The 19,336-nt window shown below is 46.7% G+C and overlaps 1 protein-coding gene across 2 annotated transcripts; it reads right to left on the bottom strand.

Moving 5' to 3' along the window:
- Window positions 1-1,761: 1,761 nt before the first annotated feature.
- On the bottom strand, window positions 1,762-15,329 carry sc5d (sterol-C5-desaturase). 2 transcript variants are annotated; one of them, XM_038778684.1, is made up of 6 exons: window positions 15,237-15,329; window positions 8,662-8,755; window positions 8,341-8,558; window positions 6,375-6,507; window positions 5,349-5,449; window positions 1,762-4,782 (listed from the first exon to the last, which is right to left on the bottom strand). In XM_038778684.1, exons 3-6 carry the CDS (start codon window positions 8,548-8,550, stop codon window positions 4,333-4,335), a joined length of 894 nt encoding a protein of 297 aa, XP_038634612.1. In that variant the 5' UTR covers window positions 8,551-8,558; window positions 8,662-8,755; window positions 15,237-15,329; the 3' UTR covers window positions 1,762-4,332. The 2 variants fall into 2 exon arrangements, with proteins under 2 accessions (XP_038634612.1, XP_038634613.1); XM_038778685.1 differs by having other exon boundaries at window positions 15,216-15,284.
- Between the last annotated feature and the right edge of the window lie 4,007 nt (window positions 15,330-19,336).

Genomic DNA, 19,336 nt, shown 5'->3' with positions numbered 1-19,336 from the left:
GTCAAGGGCAGTCACAATCAATCAGATTATAGCTGACCTGCATCTAAACTTAACCTACCCACTTTGGTTCTATTGCTCTTAACTACAGTATATGAAAAATCAATAAAACTAGCCACAACAGCTTGTTGGGAGAGAGAATTCCAAATTTCCACTGCCCTTAGAACATAGAACAGTACAGCACAGAACAGGCCCTTCGGCCCTCAATGTTGTGCCGAGCCATGATCACCCTACTCAAACCCACGTATCCACCCTATACCCGTAACCCAACAACCCCCCCCTTAACCTTACTTTTATTAGGACACTACGGGCAATTTAGCATGGCCAATCCATCTAACCCACACATCTTTGGACTGTGGGAGGAAACCGGAGCACCCGGAGGAAACCCACGCACACAGGGGGAGGACGTGCAGACTCCACACAGACAGTGACCAAGCCGGGAATCGAACCTGGGACCCTGGAGCTGTGAAGCATTTATGCTAACCACCATGCTACCCTTTGACCTGTTCTGGTAGCCATAGTATTAATTCCTGACCCCACCTGAATGGCTTAGCTCTTATTGCAAGTCGATGTCCCTCATTGTGGACTCCTCCACCACTTGAAATGTTTCATAGTTAGATTGGGTGTTCTTTCGGAGGATCAGTGCAGACTCAATGGACTGAATGGCCTCCTTCTGCACTGTAGGGATGGATTCTATTAAATGTATAATGTGATTAAGTCAGCGCTTTCATTGTCCTGGACTTACTGTTGTGTTGTTTTAAACCACAACGTAATCCTGAATTGTATATCAGGGATAAGATTTTAAACTCATTCAAAACCCATCCACTTACACAAGAGTTAAAATCAGGCCCGAGCTCTTGTGCCTGGTCTTTTGAATTGGTCGTTAACTCATGACGTGATCCTGAACTATACGCAGAGCGTCTAGTCTTATAATTGGCTGCAGGTGGTCTGTGACTACAAGGGGAAATGGAAGATGCTAATTGCTATGTTGAGCTGGTGCTGGGAGTTCCATTAATATAGGATTGAGTTCAACTATGATGCCCCTCGCTAGTTGAATGTCCAACCAATACTAAACCATAAATCTCAATCAAGGTTCAACACAAAGTCCCACCATGTGAAATAGCCTACGAGAATGGTGAGACATTAGGACAGAGAAGTGACACTCACTCTCCTAACAGGCTGAAGATTGTAGGATGATAGGTCCAGGTTGAGGTCCTGGGGAAAAGCAAGATTTCCGTTTACAAAGCACATCTAACAATCCAATGAACTAATTTTAAAAATTGATTAATGTAGGAAACATGGCAACAAATATGCACACACCAAGATCCTACAAACAGCAATGTGTTTGTGGCCAGATCATCTGTTCAGTGACGTTGGTCGAGGGATAAATGTTGGACAAGACATCAGTTAAAATACTTCAGCTCTTATTTGAATAGAGCCATATGATCTCTGGCATTCAGCCAAGAATTAAGGCAGAATGGGACTCAGTTAAAATGTTTCCAACAAAAGACAGCACACCTCTGACAGTGCAGCACTCCCTCACCACTGGAATAGAGCGTCAGTCTGGATTATGTGCTCAGATCTCTGTAGGAGGAACTTGAACCCCAACCGTCTGACTCAAAGGAGAGTGAGCAACCTAGTGAACCACAGGTGATACAAGGCCAGAAAACAAACATTGCCCAGAAGATTCATTAGTGTATTCGGAAACCCATGAAGTTGAAATCATGCGGTATGATTTAAGTACAAAATGCAGTAATACTTTTGTTCATGAGCAAGGAAATTTTATGTAAGTATAGCATCATTACAAATATTGAACATTTTGTTTTCTGTCACATGGTTAAACATATGCATTGTTTCCACCCAATTACCTCGGGATTTTAATGTCATGACCTGCATTTATCTAAATCACAACTTTTCCCTTTACAGACTTGAACCTAGAAACAGCAATTTTCCCAAATCATCTTGATCACTGATCCAAAGCTTCAATTATTGCAAGTTGAAAAGCCTGCTACCATTACGGGACAAGATGCGTTTTCCATGTGCATTAACCACTCAGTGTGTATCAGACTTCCATCACAGAGTCTCAGTCCATTTGCTGATGAAATATTAATCCATGCTTTTATTATCTGCAGCCTTGACAATTCAAACACTCTCCACAACATAACCCTGAATTGTACACCAGGGGTAAGATTTTAACTCATTCAAAACCCATCCACTTACACAGGAGTTAAAATCAGTCCCGAGCTCTTGTGCCTGGTCTGGAGTAAGGTCAGACTGGGTAAGGACGGCAGATTTCCTTTCAAGGACGTTAGGGAATCAGATGTTTGTTTTTTTTACAACAATCAGCAATGCTTGTGTGGTCATCATTAGACATAATTGCTGGTCTCTCATCCTCTTGTGCTCATCCAGAACACTGCTGGCCATCTCCAAACTTGTAACATGTCCCAAACACCCATTTTTCTGGTGGTTGCTTTTTTAAAAATGTCATTCTTGGGTTGTGGGCATCGCTGGCTAGAGCATTTGTTGCCCATCCCCGATTGTCCTTGAACAGAGTGGCTTGCCAGGCCATTTCAGAGGGGGGCAGTTAAGAGTCAACCAGATTGCTGTGTGGGTCTGGAGTAAGGTCAGACTGGGTAAGGATGGCACATTGCCTTTCAAGGACATTAGGGAATCAGATGTTTTTAACTGAATTCAAATGTTACCATCTGCGGTGGTGGTATTCGAGCCAGAGCATAACCTGGGTCGCTGGATGAAATGAAATGAAAATCACTTATTGTCACGAGTAGGCTTCAATGAAGTTACTGTGAAAAGCCCCTAGTCACCACATTCTGGCACCTGTCCGGGGAGGCTGGTACGGGAATGAACTGTGCTGCTGGCCTGCCTTGGTCTGCTTTAAAAGCCAGCGATTTAGCCTAGTGTGCTAAACCAGCCCCTATGAACCCAGTGTCAATACCACTATCCCACCGCCTACCCTTGACCCAGGTTGGCTTCCAGACCGTCAATGGCCTGATATTAAAATTCTCATTGTGATCAAGTCCCACCCTCCTTATCGCTCTCAACTTCCTCCAGCGGCACAATCCTCTTGGGTCTCTGTGCAATTTCAATTCTGACCCCGTGAATACCCGATTGGTGGCTATGCCTTTTCCAAGCTTTGGCAGTCTCTCTCCAAGCCTCCCTCTCTCCCTTTTCTTTCTAATGCTTTACCCATGCTGCCATCGTCACTGATCGGATTCTTGACCTGGAAACTTAGCAAAATTATTCATTTAAACGTTCCTGCATAATCCCAAAAGCATAAACTTAGATGATCAGATAAGGTAAAGGCTGTGATTTAATTGTGTGTATCTGTTTGTTAGATATGTCAACATCACAGATAAGAATACATTCCATCCTGCATACCTGAGGCAGGTGCAGCATGTCTACAGTGACCTGTCCAGTTTCACAGAATGATCCACCCTACATGATGCACTTTGAGGCCTTACTATTGTGAGAATGTCAAAGAAACGACAAATTGAGGCCAGTTTTGTTATGGCCACTGGATTAAGGCTGCCTGAAATTCATTTAACGTAACATTCTTGCAGCTCCCACTGGATTGGAAGCCAGACCTACAGCAGGATTACCTTCCAGGTTACAGATAAAACAATTCTGACTTATTAAAGAGTAATGGCATTTTACTCTATATTCTATCACATGACCAAAGAAATAATATTATACAATATAAAGTAGGCAGCAAACATTAAACAAGACAACTTAAAGGTACAAACCCAAACTCCAATAATAGTTCACAATATTTCATTTCATATTTACCATATTTGGAAACCATTTTGTGATTACCCGTCATTGAAAAACAATGCATAATTTTATTTCAGAACCATTCCAAACACAGAGGTGGTACAGCACAGAAAATGTATGATTTAAATTGCTGGAAATCATTAGAATAATCCAGATTCTTCAGCAAAAAATTTAATCTTGTTAAAATATCTCACATAATTAAAACAAGAATCACCTGTACCCTAGTGATGTGCACGGCAATGAAAAAGCATTCAGTTCAGTAGTATGCCAGCCCTAATTTGCACGTCTCCTGCGCAATATACAAGTAGCCATCAGCAGAAATTTTAAAGTATTTTCAATCTGCGAAAAGATAGTGAAGTGGGCATTCACGTCACTTACACGAGCTACAACTAGTCTTTTATTGCTGCATATTTTGAATAGATCTCATTTGTAGTGATAACATGCAGTAAATCGGTAACTATGTTAGGCGTCATTCCTTTTGCGCTTGACAGGATGACTGTGTACCACTGGGACAAAGCACGGGCAACATCAGGGAATGGGAGGCATTCATTCCTCTTTGCAGACCTTTCCGTTGGACGTGTGGCCATTGGAGGAAGAGTTGCCACACAACCTTCCCTCGGCCTTCAGCTTCCTCAGGTAATCATGTGGTCCTTTGCCTTCGAAGGCCGAGGGGCATTTGTAGGAGCCTCCGATTCGGTCCCAGAGCGTGAAGTACTGCCCGTAGTTATAGTCAAAGTAAAGGTGGTGGTCGGTGTGATGCGCCGCGCCATTGATGACCTCCTCAAGGACCTTAGGTACTCGGTAGTTTCCGTCGTGAATGGACACCGTCCAGATGTTGACAAAGATGTACAGGCCCAGGTAGACCAGCTTGTGTAGCGGGAAAAGGAAGGGATAGATATGATATGGAATACTCTGTAGGAAGCCATCCACAGGATGAAACGCATGACTTGCAAACGGGGTTGCAATCTTCCAAATATGGTGGGGCTTATGTAAATGCTGTTGGGAGAAGTTACAAAGATCTTCGCATTACTGATCACATGAATATAAAAGGCTTGCAGTTTTTGAGTTTACTGGATAAGTCTTACATTGATCATCTAGCCAAACCCACCCTCCGTATCTTTCTGCACCTAAAGCAGAGTTAGCTGCAATGATGAAAAAAATTTCATTTTTAAACGGAAGAAGTGGAAATAAAGTTAGTAACAGGTTCTTGGCACAAACTCTTTCAGACAATGCAGAAGTTGCAAAGGGAAATTGGATAAATATGTGAGAAGGAAACTTGCATTGTTTTGAGGAAAGAGCAGGGGAGTGGGACTAACTGGGTAATTATTTCAAAGAAAGAAAAGCCACAGTGGGAGAAATGACCTTCTGTCCTGTTTGATATTATGAAATCAAAGTTGTCTATGTCAAATATCTCCCTCCCTTTGATCAATACAACATTGAAATGTTCATCTAATTGTGACAATTAAATCTAACCCTTATTTTCAAACATTAGTTATCTGTACAACAAACCTGCGCTGCCTTGTAAATCCAAAACCTGCCATCCAACACCAAGTGTACCTTACCTTATAAAAGAACTTGTGGTGAAGAAACCGATGGATCCAGTAGATACACATGTCCGTGAAGAAGAGGAAGGAGACCATACTGAAGATCACTCCAAACCAACCTGATCAAACAACAAGTCCAAGATTAGGCTGGGAGACTAGATACAAATCACACAGATAACCCAGGTCTTCATGTGCACACACAGCTAGCAAGTATCACACTCATGGGCCACAGAGTCAAGGTGGGGGTGACTTCCTCCATTTGGCATGCACTAGGTGGAATGAAAGTTACAAATCCTAGTATGGACCTCCTTCTCTTCCCCTGCAGATATTTTAATATTGTTAAAAGCCAATTACTGTGAATGTTAGAATCGGGAACAAAAACTGTAAATACTGGACAATTTCAGGAGGTCTGGCAGTATCTGTGGAGAGAGAAGGGAGTGAGGGAGATATTGAGTGTATGCATATGGCGACGCATGGCACTGAGCGTAGATCTCACGATGGGGCAAAAACGTTAGTCCTGGGTGGATTCAAAACGTGGAGGGTGGAAACTGGAGTTGTAATCCACGTGGGGCAAGTCAGAGACAGAGACAGAGACAGTCGCTGAGGAAGGAAATAGGACAGTGAAAGTGAGTTTTGGTGAACACTTCGTCAAACACCAGGGGGGAAATGGAAAGCAATGAAGGTGGACAGGCTGAATCAGACAAAGGAAAATCCTGCCAGAGAAGAGCAGTACTTCTTCAGGGTAGACATTCCTGAAAGAGAAGTGGTAGTGAATTAAACACAAAGATAAAAGCAAATTATGCGGATGCTGGAATCTGAAACAAAAACAGAAAACACTGGACAGCATCTGTGGAGACAGAAACTATTTCTATGTTCACGTTGTACTGTTCTTTTCTTTGTATATATGGTCAACTTTTATTTCATTTTTATATTTATGGTTGCGCACGGTTATGCAAAAAATTATGTTTTTGACAAAAATTTTGAATAAAAATAATTTTTAAAAAACTATTTCTATGTACTGAATTTTTTGATAAGTAAGCTTACCATAATGGGAATCATCGATATTATCGTACAATTTACTGTACCCCCGGACTTCCGCAAAGAACAATGCCACGGTTGGAATGCTCATCCAAGGCATCGACTTCAGAGCGTATCGTATCTCCCGCTGCACTTGATTCTAGGGGGGTTGGGAGGAGGAAAAGAATGATTAAAAATATGCACACAACCTACTTGAATTATCTCTACTTCCAAAAATATTGAGGCACATGCACAACTCATGAGGAGTCAAATAGACTTGAAACGTTAACTATTTTCTCTCTCTACAGAAGCTGCCAGACTTGCCGAGGTTTTTCAGCATTCTTGGTTTTATTTAGATACCAACATCTGCGGCACTTTGCACAATATTTGGGCTTGATCTACCGGCCTCATTGAGCGCGAGCAAGAGCGTGGTGCGGTTTGGAGAGAACTCCTGCGGGTTTCCCTAATTAACAACAATGCGCAGTAAGAAGACAGTGGATTTAACTAATAAAGTCACAAAGAACAGGATTTACCATATTATAGATTCATAGAACAGTACAGCACAGAACAGGCCCTTCAGCCCTCGATGCTGTGCCGAGCATTGTCCGAAACCAAGATCAAGCTATCCACTCCCTGTCATTCTGGTGTGCTCCATGTGCCTATCCAATAACCGCTTGAAAGTTCCTAAAGTGTCCGCCTCCACTATCACAGCAGGCAGTCCATTACACACCCTAACCACTCTCTGAGTAAAGAACCTACCTCGGATATCCTTCCTATATCTCACACCCCGAACCTTATAGTTACGCCCCCTTGTAACAGCTACATCCACCCGAGGAAATAGTCTCTGAACGTCCACTCTATCTATTGCCCTCATCATCTTATAAACCTCTATTAAGTCACCTCTCATCCTCCTCCGCTCCAAAGAGAAAAGCCCTAACTCCCTCAACCTTTCCTCATAAGACCTATCCTGCAAACCAGGCAGCCTGGTGGAAACAAACAGTTCCATCCTTTGAAACCTGAGCATTGGCCAATGGAGAGCTGGAAGAAGAGAATCTGCCAAGGGAAGCGGTTTCTGGGCATCCAGACTCAATGGCCTGTGCATTGGAGTCTGGCGCCTGTTCGGGTACACGGAGGGAGAAATCAGAATGTCCAATTCATCTCACAAGCACGTCTTTTGGGAGGAAACCGGAGCACCCGGAGGAAACCCACTCAAACACGGGGAGAACATGAAGACTCCGCAGACAGTGACTCAAGCCAGGAATCGCTATGCCGTGGGGCTGTAGGTGCAGCAAAGCTATGAAATTTCATGTGTTCATCTGCTGAATTGCCAACAAAGCAATAGGCTTACTCATAAGTGATACCAAAGCTTCCATCTCTGCTCTTTTTTTAACTGACCGTGCTATGATCTGAATTTATGATTATAAATTATAGATTATAAAGAAAGGAAAGATTTACAGTGTTTGAGGGAAAGAGAGCAGGAGGGGCAGGACTAATTGGATAACTCATGTTCTTATGTTCTAACTCTTTTGAGGAGCCGAAACAGGCTCCTTCTGTTTGGAATAATCTTGTATTCATACATATCCTAGTGAGAGAGAGAGAACAAAAGAGAAAATGAGATCCCCGATCCCGCCCCCCCCCCCCCCAACAGAGGGACATAGAGTCCAGAGGTACAGGGCGGCACAGTTGCACAGTGGTTAGCACTGTTGCTTCACAGCGCCAGGGTCCCGGTTTCGATTCCCGGTTGGGTCACTGTCTGTGCGGAGTTCTCCCCGTGTCTGCGTAGGTTTCCTCCGGGTGCTCCGGTTTCCTCCCACAAGTTCCAAAAGACATGCTGTTAGGTAATTTGGACATTCTGAATTTTCCCCCAGTGTATCCGAACAGACGCTGTAGTGTGGTGAATAGGCGATTTTCACAGTAACGTCTATGCAGTGTTAATGTAAGCCTACTTGTGACAATAATAAAGATTATTTATAAGGTTATTTACAGCACCTACCGGTAAATACTGTGGGTGTTTCTTCAGTGTGTGGTCAAAAATGAAATAGTAGCTGAACATTCCGAAGAGGAGATAGATAGCAGCAGCTCCCAGATTGGTTACAACTAGGAGGCTGATTATCTGACGTAGGGCACCAGCCTCTGACCAGGAGCTGGGGTACACGTATGGTGTGAAAAAGTAATAGTCTGTGTAATGCAGTACGATATCCATGGCCTAAGCTGTGAACCAAAAGAAGAGATCTAATTAGTTCATCACCTAATAAATCGATTCACTGTCAATACTTCTCAGGACTCCATTGGGAAGGACCCTCACTGGACTGACCTGTGCGGTGTACTGATTAAAATAGAAACATTCGGAGAGACTCCTCTGGTCACGATTTGAACATTGTTGTTTGCCCATTCACTTTTACAGCTCCCTTAATATAAACAGAAAAAAATATCAGATCAATCTGTTAAGTAGAACATAGAACAGTACAGCACAGAACAGGCCCTTCAGCCCTCGATGTTGTGCTGAGCAATGATCACCCTACTCAAACCCACGTATCCACCCTATATCCGTAACCTAACAACCCCCCCCCAACCTTACTTTTTTTTTTAAAGGACACCACGGGCAATTTAGCATGGCCAATCCACCTAACCCGCACATCTTTGGACTGTGGGAGGAAACCGGAGCACCCGGAGGAAACCCACGCACACACGGGGAAGACGTGCAGACTCCGCACAGTCAGTGACCCAGCCGGGAATCGAACCTGGGACCCTGGAGCTGTGAAGCATTTATGCTAACCACCATGCTACCGTGCTGCCCTTAAAGTGTTTGTGATAAGTGACTGGGACCTCTTCCAGGACGGGTTGCATCTAAACCGGAGGCAGAAATATCCTGGCCGTGAGGTTTGCTAGTGTCACACGGGAGGGTTTAAACAAGTATGGCAGGGGGGTGGATACCGGAGCAATAGGTCAGAAGGTGAAAACATTGAGGAAGAAATAGGGAATAGGGCCAGTATGGCTCTGAGGAAGAGCAGACAGGGAGATGTTGCTGAAAACAGTGGGACTGGTGGCCTGAAGTGCATATAGGGGCTGGTTTAGCACAGGGCTAAAGAGCTGATTTTAAAGCAGACCAGGGCAGGCCAGCAGCGCGGGTTCAATTCCCGTACCAGCCTCCCCGAACAGGCATCGGAATGTGGTGACTAGGGGCTTTTCACAGTAACTTCATTGAAGCCTACTTGTGACAATAAGTGATTTTCATTTCATATGTTTTAATGTGCGAAGCATGACAGGTAAGGCAGATGAACTTAGAGCTTGCATTAGTACTTGGAATATTGTTGCCATTACAGAGACCTGGTTGAGGGAATGACAGGATTGGCAGCTGAACTTTCCAGGATTTAGATGTTTCAGGCGGGGAAGAGGGGGATGTAAAAGGGGTGGCGGAGTTGCGCTACTGGTTAGGGAGAATATCACAGCTGTACAACGGGAGGACACCTCATAGGGCAGCGAGGCTATATGGGTAGAGATCAGGAATAAGAAGGGTGCAGTCACAATGTTGGGGGTTTACTAGAGGCCACCCAACAGCCAGTGGGAGATAGAGGAGCAGATAGGTAGACAGATTTGGAAAGGAATAAAAGCAACAGGGTTGTTGTGATGGGAGACTTTAACTTCCCCAATATTGACTGGGACTCACTTAGTGCTAGGGGCTTGGATGGGGCAGAGTTTGTAAAGACCATCCAGGAAGGGTTGTTAAAACAATACGTAGATAGTCCAACTGGGGATGTACTGGAGCTGGTACTGGGGAATGAGCCCAGTCAGGTGGTAGAAGTTTCAGTAGGGGAGCATTTCGGGAACAGTGACCACAATTCAGTAAGTTTTAAAGTGCTGGTGGACAAGGATAAGAGTGGTCCTAGGGTGAATGTGCTAAATTGGGGGAAGGCTAATTAAAACAATATTAGGTGGGAACTGAAGAACCTAGATTGGAGGCAAACGTTTGAGGGTAAATCAACATCTGACATGTGGGAGGCTTTCAAATGTCAGCTGAAAGGAATTCAGGACCGGCATGCTCCTGTGAGGAAGGATAAAGATGGCAAATTTCAGGAACCTTGGATAACGAGAGATATTGTAGGCCTCGTCAAAAAGAAAAAGGAGGCATTTGTCAGGGCTAGAAGGCTGGGAACAGACGAAGCCTGTGTGGAATACAAGGAAAGTAGGAAGGAACTTAAGCAAAGAGTCAGGAGGGCTAAATAGGGTCACGAAAAGTCATTGGCAAATAGGGTTAAGGAAAATCCCAAGGCTTTTTACACGTACATAAAAAAACAAGAGGGTAGCCAGGGAAAGGGTTGGCCCACTGAAGGACAGGGGAGGAAATCTATAGAACATAGAACAGTACAGCACAGAACAGGCCCTTCGGCCCTCGATGTTGTGCCGAGCAATGATCACCCTACTCAAACCCACGTATCCATCCTATACCCGTAACCCAACAACCCCCCCTTAACCTTACTTTTTAGGACACTACGGGCAATTTAGCATGGCCAATCCACCTAACCCGCACATCTTTGGACTGTGGGAGGAAACCGGAGCACCCGGAGGAAACCCACGCACACACGGGGAGGACGTGCAGACTCCGCACAGACAGTGACCCAGCCGGGAATCGAACCTGGGACCCTGGAGCTGTGAAGCATTTATGCTAACCACCATGCTACCGTGCTGCCTATGTGTGGAGCCAGAGAAAATGGGCGAGATACTAAATGAATACTTTGCATCAGTATTCACCAAAGAGAAGGAATTGGTGGATGTTGGGTCTGGGGAAAGGTGTGTAGATAGCCTGGGTCACATTGAAATACAAAAAGAAGAGAGGTTGGGCGTCTTGAAAAATATTAAGGTAGATAAGTCCCAAGGGCCTGATGGGATCTACCCCAGAATACTGAAGGAGGCAAGAGAGGAAATTGCTGAGGCCTTGACAGAAATCTTTGGATCCTCACTATCTTCAGGTGATGTCCCAGAGGACTGGAGAATAGCCAATGTTGTTCCTTTGTTTAAGAAGGGTAGCAAGGATAATCCAGGGAACTACAGGCCGGAGAGCCTTAGGTCAGTGGTAGGGAAATTGCTGGAGAGAATTCTTCGAGACAGGATCTACTCCCATTTGGAAGCAAATAGACGTATTAGCGAGAGGTGGCACGGTTTTGTGAAGGGGAGATCGTGTCTCACTAACTTGATAGAGTTTTTCGAGGAGGTCACAAAGATGAGTGACACAGATAGGGCAGTGGATGTTGTCTATGTGAACTTCAGTAAGGCCTTTGACAAGGTCCCTCATGGCAGACTGGTACAAAAGGTGAAGTCACACGGGCCAAGAGGTGAGCTGGCAAGATGGATACAGAACTGGCTAGGTCATAGAAGGCAAAGGGTAGCAATGGAAGGGTGCTTTTCTGATTAAAGGGCTGTGACTAGTGGTGTTCCACAGGGATCAGTGCTGGGACCTTTGCTGCTCGTAGTATAGATAAATGATTTGGAGGAAAACGCAACTGGTCTGATTAGTAAGTTTGCGGACGACACAAAGGTTGGTGGAATTGCAGATAGCGATGAGGTCTGTCAGAGGATACAGCAGGATTTAGATCGTTTGGAGACTTGGGCGGAGAGATGGCAGATGGAGTTTAATCCAACCTGATAGAGGTCTACAAAATTCTGAAGGGCACAGACAGGGTGGATAGTCAGAGAGTTTTTCCCAGGGTAGAGGGGTCAATTACTAGGGGGCATAGGTTTAAAGTGTGAGGGGCAAGCTTTAGGGGAGTTCTACGAGGCAAGTGTTTTTTTACACAGAGGGTAATGGGTGCCTGGAACTCGCTGCGGGAGGAGGTGGTGGAAGCAGGGACGATAGTGACGTTTAAAGGGCGTTTTGACAAATACATGAATAGGATGGGAATAGAGGGATACGGAACCCGGAAGTGTAGAAGATTTTAGTTTAGACGGGCAGCATGGTCGGCACGGTCTTGGAGGGCAGAAGGGCCTGTTCCCGTGCTGTACTTTTCTTTGTTCTTTGTTTGATTGATCACAAGTATTTGTCCTGTGTTATTTGAAGGCCAGGGGTATAGCAGAGATCCATCAGCAATACAGTGCAAAAATGATACAACAAATACCCAGGATCAGTTCATTGTTTTCCAAATATATTCCATTTAAACCTCTGCTTTGTGAGGATTATTTTCTTCAGCAAATCACCCGACCACACCACGAGCCCCAGCGGCGCTGCCGACCTCCAGTCCAATAATATGTCACCGGACATTCAGAGATGTAAATGCCACGACATCTGCCCCTTCCCCTCCTGCAGACCCGATGCCTCCGACACCCCAAAAACTGCCACCAGAGAGCACAGTATTATCCTAACCCCCACAAACCCCAACAAGCTCTTGACCACCACCTGCAAAAAGCTGTCCAGCTTTTCACACCCCAGAACATACGAGTATGATTCGCCAGCCCCCACACATTTTCTACTCCCGGAAAAAACCTACTCATCTGGATTGGAGTCACGTGAACCCTATGTAGCAACTTAAACTGTAGAAGGCTCATCCTCATACAACAGGAGATTGAGTTGATTCACTCCAACCTCCCCACACCAACTCTTCCTCCCACTTCCGCCTGATCCCTTCCACTAGCACCATCCCCTTCTCCCATACCCTCAATCCACCCCCCCCCCCCCCCCCCATTCGTCCGGGGCCAACAACTTCTCTAACAATGTGTACTCCAGCAACCGAGGAAACAAGTGCAGTTCTTCCACGTAAAGTCCCGTACCTGCCAGTATCTAACCCCCCCCGCCACCACCCTCGGTGGCTGGATCCTTCGTCCAACCCTGCTAATTTGCCCTCGACAAACAGGTCTCTTACACGCTCCATTCCTCCGCCCGCCCCCCCCTCCCTTCCCCTCCGGCCACCGTCATCTCCCATACATGCCCCCCAGTATAAACCTATGGTTCCCACATACTGGGGTCAATACTGACATTTGCCCTAGTTTAAAGTGTCTCCTCAACTGGTTCCCAATCCTAATTGCAGACTCTACCACGGGGCTGCCCGTATAGCTTCCCGGGGAAAACGGAAGCAGGGTTATGGCAAAGGCCCTCCTCCAGCCTAACCCAGACTGACAACCCCCCACTCCCCTCTGCCCCATCTCCCCTTCTCGGCATTCACTGCCCAATAGTAATGCAACAGACTTGGGAGCGCCAAATTCCACAACAAATCCATAATTTACCCCATTCAACAATAAATCATCGGCGTGTGCTCTTTATCCGCCCTCACAATCTCCTGCCATTCATTTGAACCTTGGAGCGCAATCGCCAAGGACTCAACGCGAACAACAATGGCAACAAGGGGCATTCCAGCCTTGTCCCCCTATACAGCCTAAAATACCCCAAATTCAGCTCATTCATTCCCACGGTCACCATAGAAAACTGGGATGCAAATTTTAAAATAGAGTCCATGCTGGACCAGGAGCCAATGTATATCAGCAAGCAGCAGGAAGGTGAGGGGGCCACAGGGTCTGGCGTCTTGGCCAATATTTATCCCCGAATTAGTTTCACAGATTATCTGGTCAGTTTCACATTGCTGTTTGCAGTGGGCAAATTGCCTGTCGTGTCTCCTCTTTGCACCTCTCAATAACATAGCTGGGATTTTATGTCAGTGAGCATGACAGAAAGCCCCAAATTCTTTCAGGTTCAGAGAAGGGTGTTGCTCAGAAACAGATAACTATTATTTACAGTAACACCTTTCATAGACGATATCACAAAGCACTTCACATGTAAATAATCCGTCAAGCATTGTGTTTGTTTACATTAAAAAATGCAGCCATCCATTTGCATACAGCAACACCTCACCAACAGAACCGAGATAGACAGATAAATTTGCTGCAGCAATGCTGGCCGAGGGATAAATACCAGTCAGGGTACCAGGTAGAATGCAACAACAGCAAGCAATGGAAGAATCACCTATCACAGAATATGATCGTCTTTGTCTATATATATATATATATATATATATATATTTTTTTTTTGGCACTGTGGCTTCACAGCACCAGGGTCCCAGGTTTGATTCCCCGCTGGGTCACTGAATGGGCAGTCTGCACGTTCTCTCCGTGTCGGCGCGGGTTTCCTCCGGGTGCTTCGGTTTCCTCCCACAGTCCAAAGACGTGCAGGTTAGATGGATTGGCCATGCTAAATTGCCCTTAAGTGTCCAAAAAGGTTAGATGGGGTTATTGGGTTACGGGGATAGGGTGGAAGTGAGGGCTTAAGTGGATCAGTGCAGACTCATGGGCCGAATGGCCTTCTTCTGCACTGTATGTTCTATGTTTCTGGAACCCACCTCTTCATTCATCTGAGCAAGGAGCTGTGCTCCGAAAGCTAGTGATTCAAAACAAACCCGTTGGACTTTAACCTGGGTGTTGTAAGACTTCTTACTGCAATCATAGAATACTTAGAACAGTAGTACCATACAGGAGGCGGCTATTCAGCCCATCTGGTCTGTGCCAGCTTACACAGAACAATGGCTTTAGCTCCATTGAGTCCCCATTTACTTGCATTTCAGCATTGGTAATCATACACATCACAAAAAACTTGCATTCATATAGCACCTTGCACCTCCCCCCTTTCTCCATCAAACATTTATCCAAGTTACAGGATCCGCTCCCACCGCCCCGTCAGACAGATTGTCACAGACCATGGGGTGGTGGTGGCAGCGAGCTGGGAGTGCAGCTGGTGTGTGCTTGGACCGGGAGGACCCTCCGGCACTGCTGCACTCTCTGTGCTGCAGGAGGTTCAACCTCAGCGCCGGGGGCACGGGCACGGCCACGGGGAGGGGGGTACCCGGCCGGCCCCTCCCGGCCGGCGGCGCCCCGGGCCGGCCTCATGTTTACCTCGGGCCGCTCGCCTCCTACCTGCCGGACCGGCCTCAGCTCCGGGCTGATTGAAAGTCTTGGCGCGCAGCGCCTGCCCCGCGGTTGCTAAGGAACCGGCCCCAGCCCCGCCCGCCGGCTGTGATTGACAGCTTCCTCGGCCAACCGGAGCTCGCAGCCGGACGTCACCTCGCTATGGATTGGCCGGACGGCCTGTTCTTCAGCCAATGGAGACAGGGTCAGGAGGAGGCGGGGCTTTTCAATGACCAATCAGAGCCCGCAGACGGGAATGAACTCACTGCGACAGATCACCTCCTCGGCGGCGATTGGCTGCAGAGTCGCCTGACACGTGACATCACTGCTAGCACCATCGGCTGTTCACTCTTAAAGGGACAATAGCGCCGGGGTTTAAAGGGACAGAAACACAGGGATTTAAAGAGGTACTAACCCAGGATTTAAAGAGATAGTAACCCTGGGATTTAAAGAGATACTAACCCTGGGGTTTAAAGAGATCGTAACCCCGGGGTTTAATCAGTCACTAACTCCAGGATTTAAATGACTTGATAATCTGTTTAGGTGATGTTGATTGGGTTGGTTCTCATAGAATTTCATAGAATTTACAGTGCAGAAGGAGGCCATTCAGCCCATAGAGTCTGCACCGGCTCTTGGAAAGAGCACGCTACCCAAGGTCAACACCCCCTATTCCCATAACCCAGTAACCCCACCCAACACTAAGGGCAATTTTGGACACTAAGGGCAATTTATCATGGCCAATCCACCTAACCTGCACATCTTTGGACTGTGGGAGGAGACCGGAGGACCCGGAGGAAACCCATGCACACATGGGGAGGATGTGCAGACTCCGCACAGTCAGTGACCCAAGCCGGAATCAAACCTGGGACCATGGAGCTGTGAAGCATTTGTGCTATCCATAATGCTACCGTGCTGCCCCACATTCCACACTTGTACCCAAGTTGGGTGTAGACATTGGGTGTTAATGTTTTCCATGAACTTTCTTTGGCAACAAACTGAACATGCAAACACAAGTTAGGATTCCTCCTGCTTCCTTGTCCATTTTTAAAAATTACTTTATCAGAGTTACATAGCCAAAGCTCGAGTGTGGACAGGGCCAAACCCTTAATCCAGCTCCCTGCCCGCTCCAAAAACCAAGCCAAATTGAATCCAATTTATGGTCCCCACGAGAGAGACATACCAGATCCAGGCATTACACCTGACTTCACGCTCAACTTAGCCAAAAGACCGAGAAGCGATCCTTGACCATTTTTGAAACTTGGAAAGAGTAATTTTCCATCATTTATTCTTTCACGGCATGTGGCGTCGCTGGCTTGGCCAGCTTGTATTGTCCATCCCTAATTGTTCTTAAGAAGGTGGTGGTGGGACTGATTGATGCCGGAAGTTGGATGCTGAAATAAGGACAGAAAATGCTGGAAATACTCAGCAGGTCCGGCAGCATCTGAGGAGAGAAACACAATTAACATTTCGAGTTGAAGGGGATGGTGGAGGTTATGCGGATCCTTGGGGAGTTTGGGGACTTTTCGGGTTATAAGCTCAAAGTGGGGAAGAGTGAGCTCTCTGAGGTTCATGCGGGGGACCAGGGAAGGGGGATAGATGAGCTACCGGTTAAGAGGGCGGGGAAGAGCTTTCGATACTTGGGGATCCAGGTAGCTAGGAGCTGGGGTGCCCGCATAAGCTCAATTTGGCACGGTTGGTGGGATAGATGGAGGAGGATTTCAAGAGATGGGATATGCTGCCACTCTCCCTGGCGGGTAGGGTGCAGTCGGTCAAGATGACGGTCCTCCCGAGGTTCCTGTTTGTGTTCCAGTGCCTGCCCATCTTAATCCCCAAGGCTTTTTTTAAACGGGTAAGCAGGAGCATTATGGGATTTGTATGGGCGAATAAGACCCCGAGGGTGAAGAGAGTGTTTTTGGAGTGTAAGAGGTATACAGGGGGGCTGCCGCTGCCGAATCTATGTGGCTATTATTGGGCAGCTAATGTGGCGATGATCCGTAAGGGGTAATGGAGGGAGAGGGGGTGGCGTGGAAGAGGCTAGAGATGGCGTCTTGTGTGGGTACGAGTCTGGGGGCACTGGTGACGGCACCGTTGTCGCTCCCGCCGACAAGGTACACCACGAGTCTGGTGGTGGTGGTGGCTTTGAAGATCTGGGGGCAGTGGAGGCGACATAGGGTGAGATGGGGGCCTCGGTCTGGTTCCCGATACGAGAGAACCACAGGTTTGTTCCAGGTAGGATGGATGGGGGGTTTCTGAGCTGGCATCGGGCAGGGATTAAAAGAATGGGGGACCTATTCATCGATGGGACTTTTGCGAGCCTAGTGGCGCTGGAGGAGAAATTTGGGTTACCTCCCGGGAATGCTTTTAGGTACATGCAATTGAGGGCATTTGTGAGACCGCAGTGAGGGAATTGCTGCTGCTCCCAGCATGAAGGATTCAGGACAGGTTGATTTTGGGCGTATGGGTTGGAGAAAGCAAGGTCTCGGCAATCTATCAGGAACTGCAGGAAGAGGGGGAGGCCTCAGTGGAGGAGTTAAAGGGCAAGTGGGAGGAGGAGCTCGGGGAGGACCTGGATGAGGATCTGTGGGCTGATGCCCTGAGTAGGGTTAATACCTCCTCCTCTTGCACCAGGCTCAGCCTAATACAGTTTAAAGTTGTTCATAGGGCGCATATGACAGGGGCGAGGATGAGCAGGTTTTTTGGGGTGGAGGATAGGTGTGTGAGGTGCTTGGGGAGCCCAGCAAATCACGCCCATATGTTTTGGTCGTGCTCGGCGCTGGAGGGGTTCTGGAGGGGCTATGTCCAAAGTGGTGAAGACCCGGGTCAAGCCGAGCTGGGAGATTACATTATTCGGGGTATCAGACGAGCCGGGAGTGTAGGAGCCGAAAGAGGCCGGTGTTATGCCCTTTGCATCCCTGGTAGCCCAGCGGAGGATTCTATTAATGTGGAGGGATGCGAAGCCCCCAAGCGTGGAAGCTTGGACTAATGATATGGTAGGGTTCATCAAGCTGGAAAGGATAAAGTTTGCCTTGTGAGGGTCTGTGCAGGGGTTCTCTGGGTGGTGGCAACCATTCCTAGACTTTCTCGCGGAACGTTAGGTGGAGGTCAACAGCAGCAGCAACCCGGGGGGGGGGGGGGGGGGGGGGGGGGGGTTGGTTTTTCTTTTTTTTGTTTAGATTAGAGTGGGGTGTTTTCCTTACTGGCAGGTTTATTTGTTAAATGGAGGTTATTGTATTTTGTTGGAAATCCCATGTATAACTTTTCTTGTTTTGTGCTTTATTCTTTTTTCTGTTTGGTGTGTTTTGTTGAAAATAGTTGAAAATTTGAATAAATATATTTAAAAAGAAACATTCTGCGTTGAATATGATCATTCTTCAGAACTGTGAGTTGGATGCTGTCCTCGTCATCAGGCAACTGTGCAAAACAATAGCAGCAAATAAACTGACTATAGCCAAATTCTGGAAATATGTCACACAGCAGTCAGCATTCAGAGACAGGACAAGTTAATGTTTGGTGTCATCGAGTAATAAAGTAATAGAGTTTTACAGTACAGTGAGAAGCCCTTTGGCCCATTTTATCTTCGTTGGCCATCAAGCACCTATTTATTCTCATCTCATCTTTCAGCACTTGTATGCTATGATGTTGCAATGCTCATCTTAATGCTTCTTAAATGTTTTGAGGGTTTTCGCCTATCAGACAGTGAGTTCCAGTTTCCCAGCACTCTCTAGGTGAAAAAGTTTAAATCCCCTTGAATCTCCTGCCTTAAATCTATGTCGACTGGTTATTGACCCCTCTACAAACGGGACATGCTTCTTCCTATCTACCCTATCTGTGCCCCTCGTGATTTTGTACACCTCCCCCTGCCCCCACCCCTCCCCCCCCTACCCCCCTACCTTCTCAGTTGGAAGGAAAACATCTCCAGCCTAACCAGCCTCTTTTCATAGTTGAAACATTCCAGCCCGGGGGAATCTCCTCTGCACCCTCTCCAGTGCAATCACATCCTTCCTATAGTGTGCAACCCTTCATCAGAGTTCTGCATATAATCATTAAATGATACAGCACCGAATGAGCATTTCAGCCCACCAAGCCTGTGTCCGCTCTATCTAATTAAC

This window comes from Scyliorhinus canicula, chromosome 19 (assembly GCF_902713615.1).
Source record: "Scyliorhinus canicula chromosome 19, sScyCan1.1, whole genome shotgun sequence".
Classification (NCBI taxonomy): Eukaryota; Metazoa; Chordata; class Chondrichthyes; order Carcharhiniformes; family Scyliorhinidae; genus Scyliorhinus; species Scyliorhinus canicula.
This window is presented reverse-complemented; position numbering and strand designations above follow the sequence as displayed.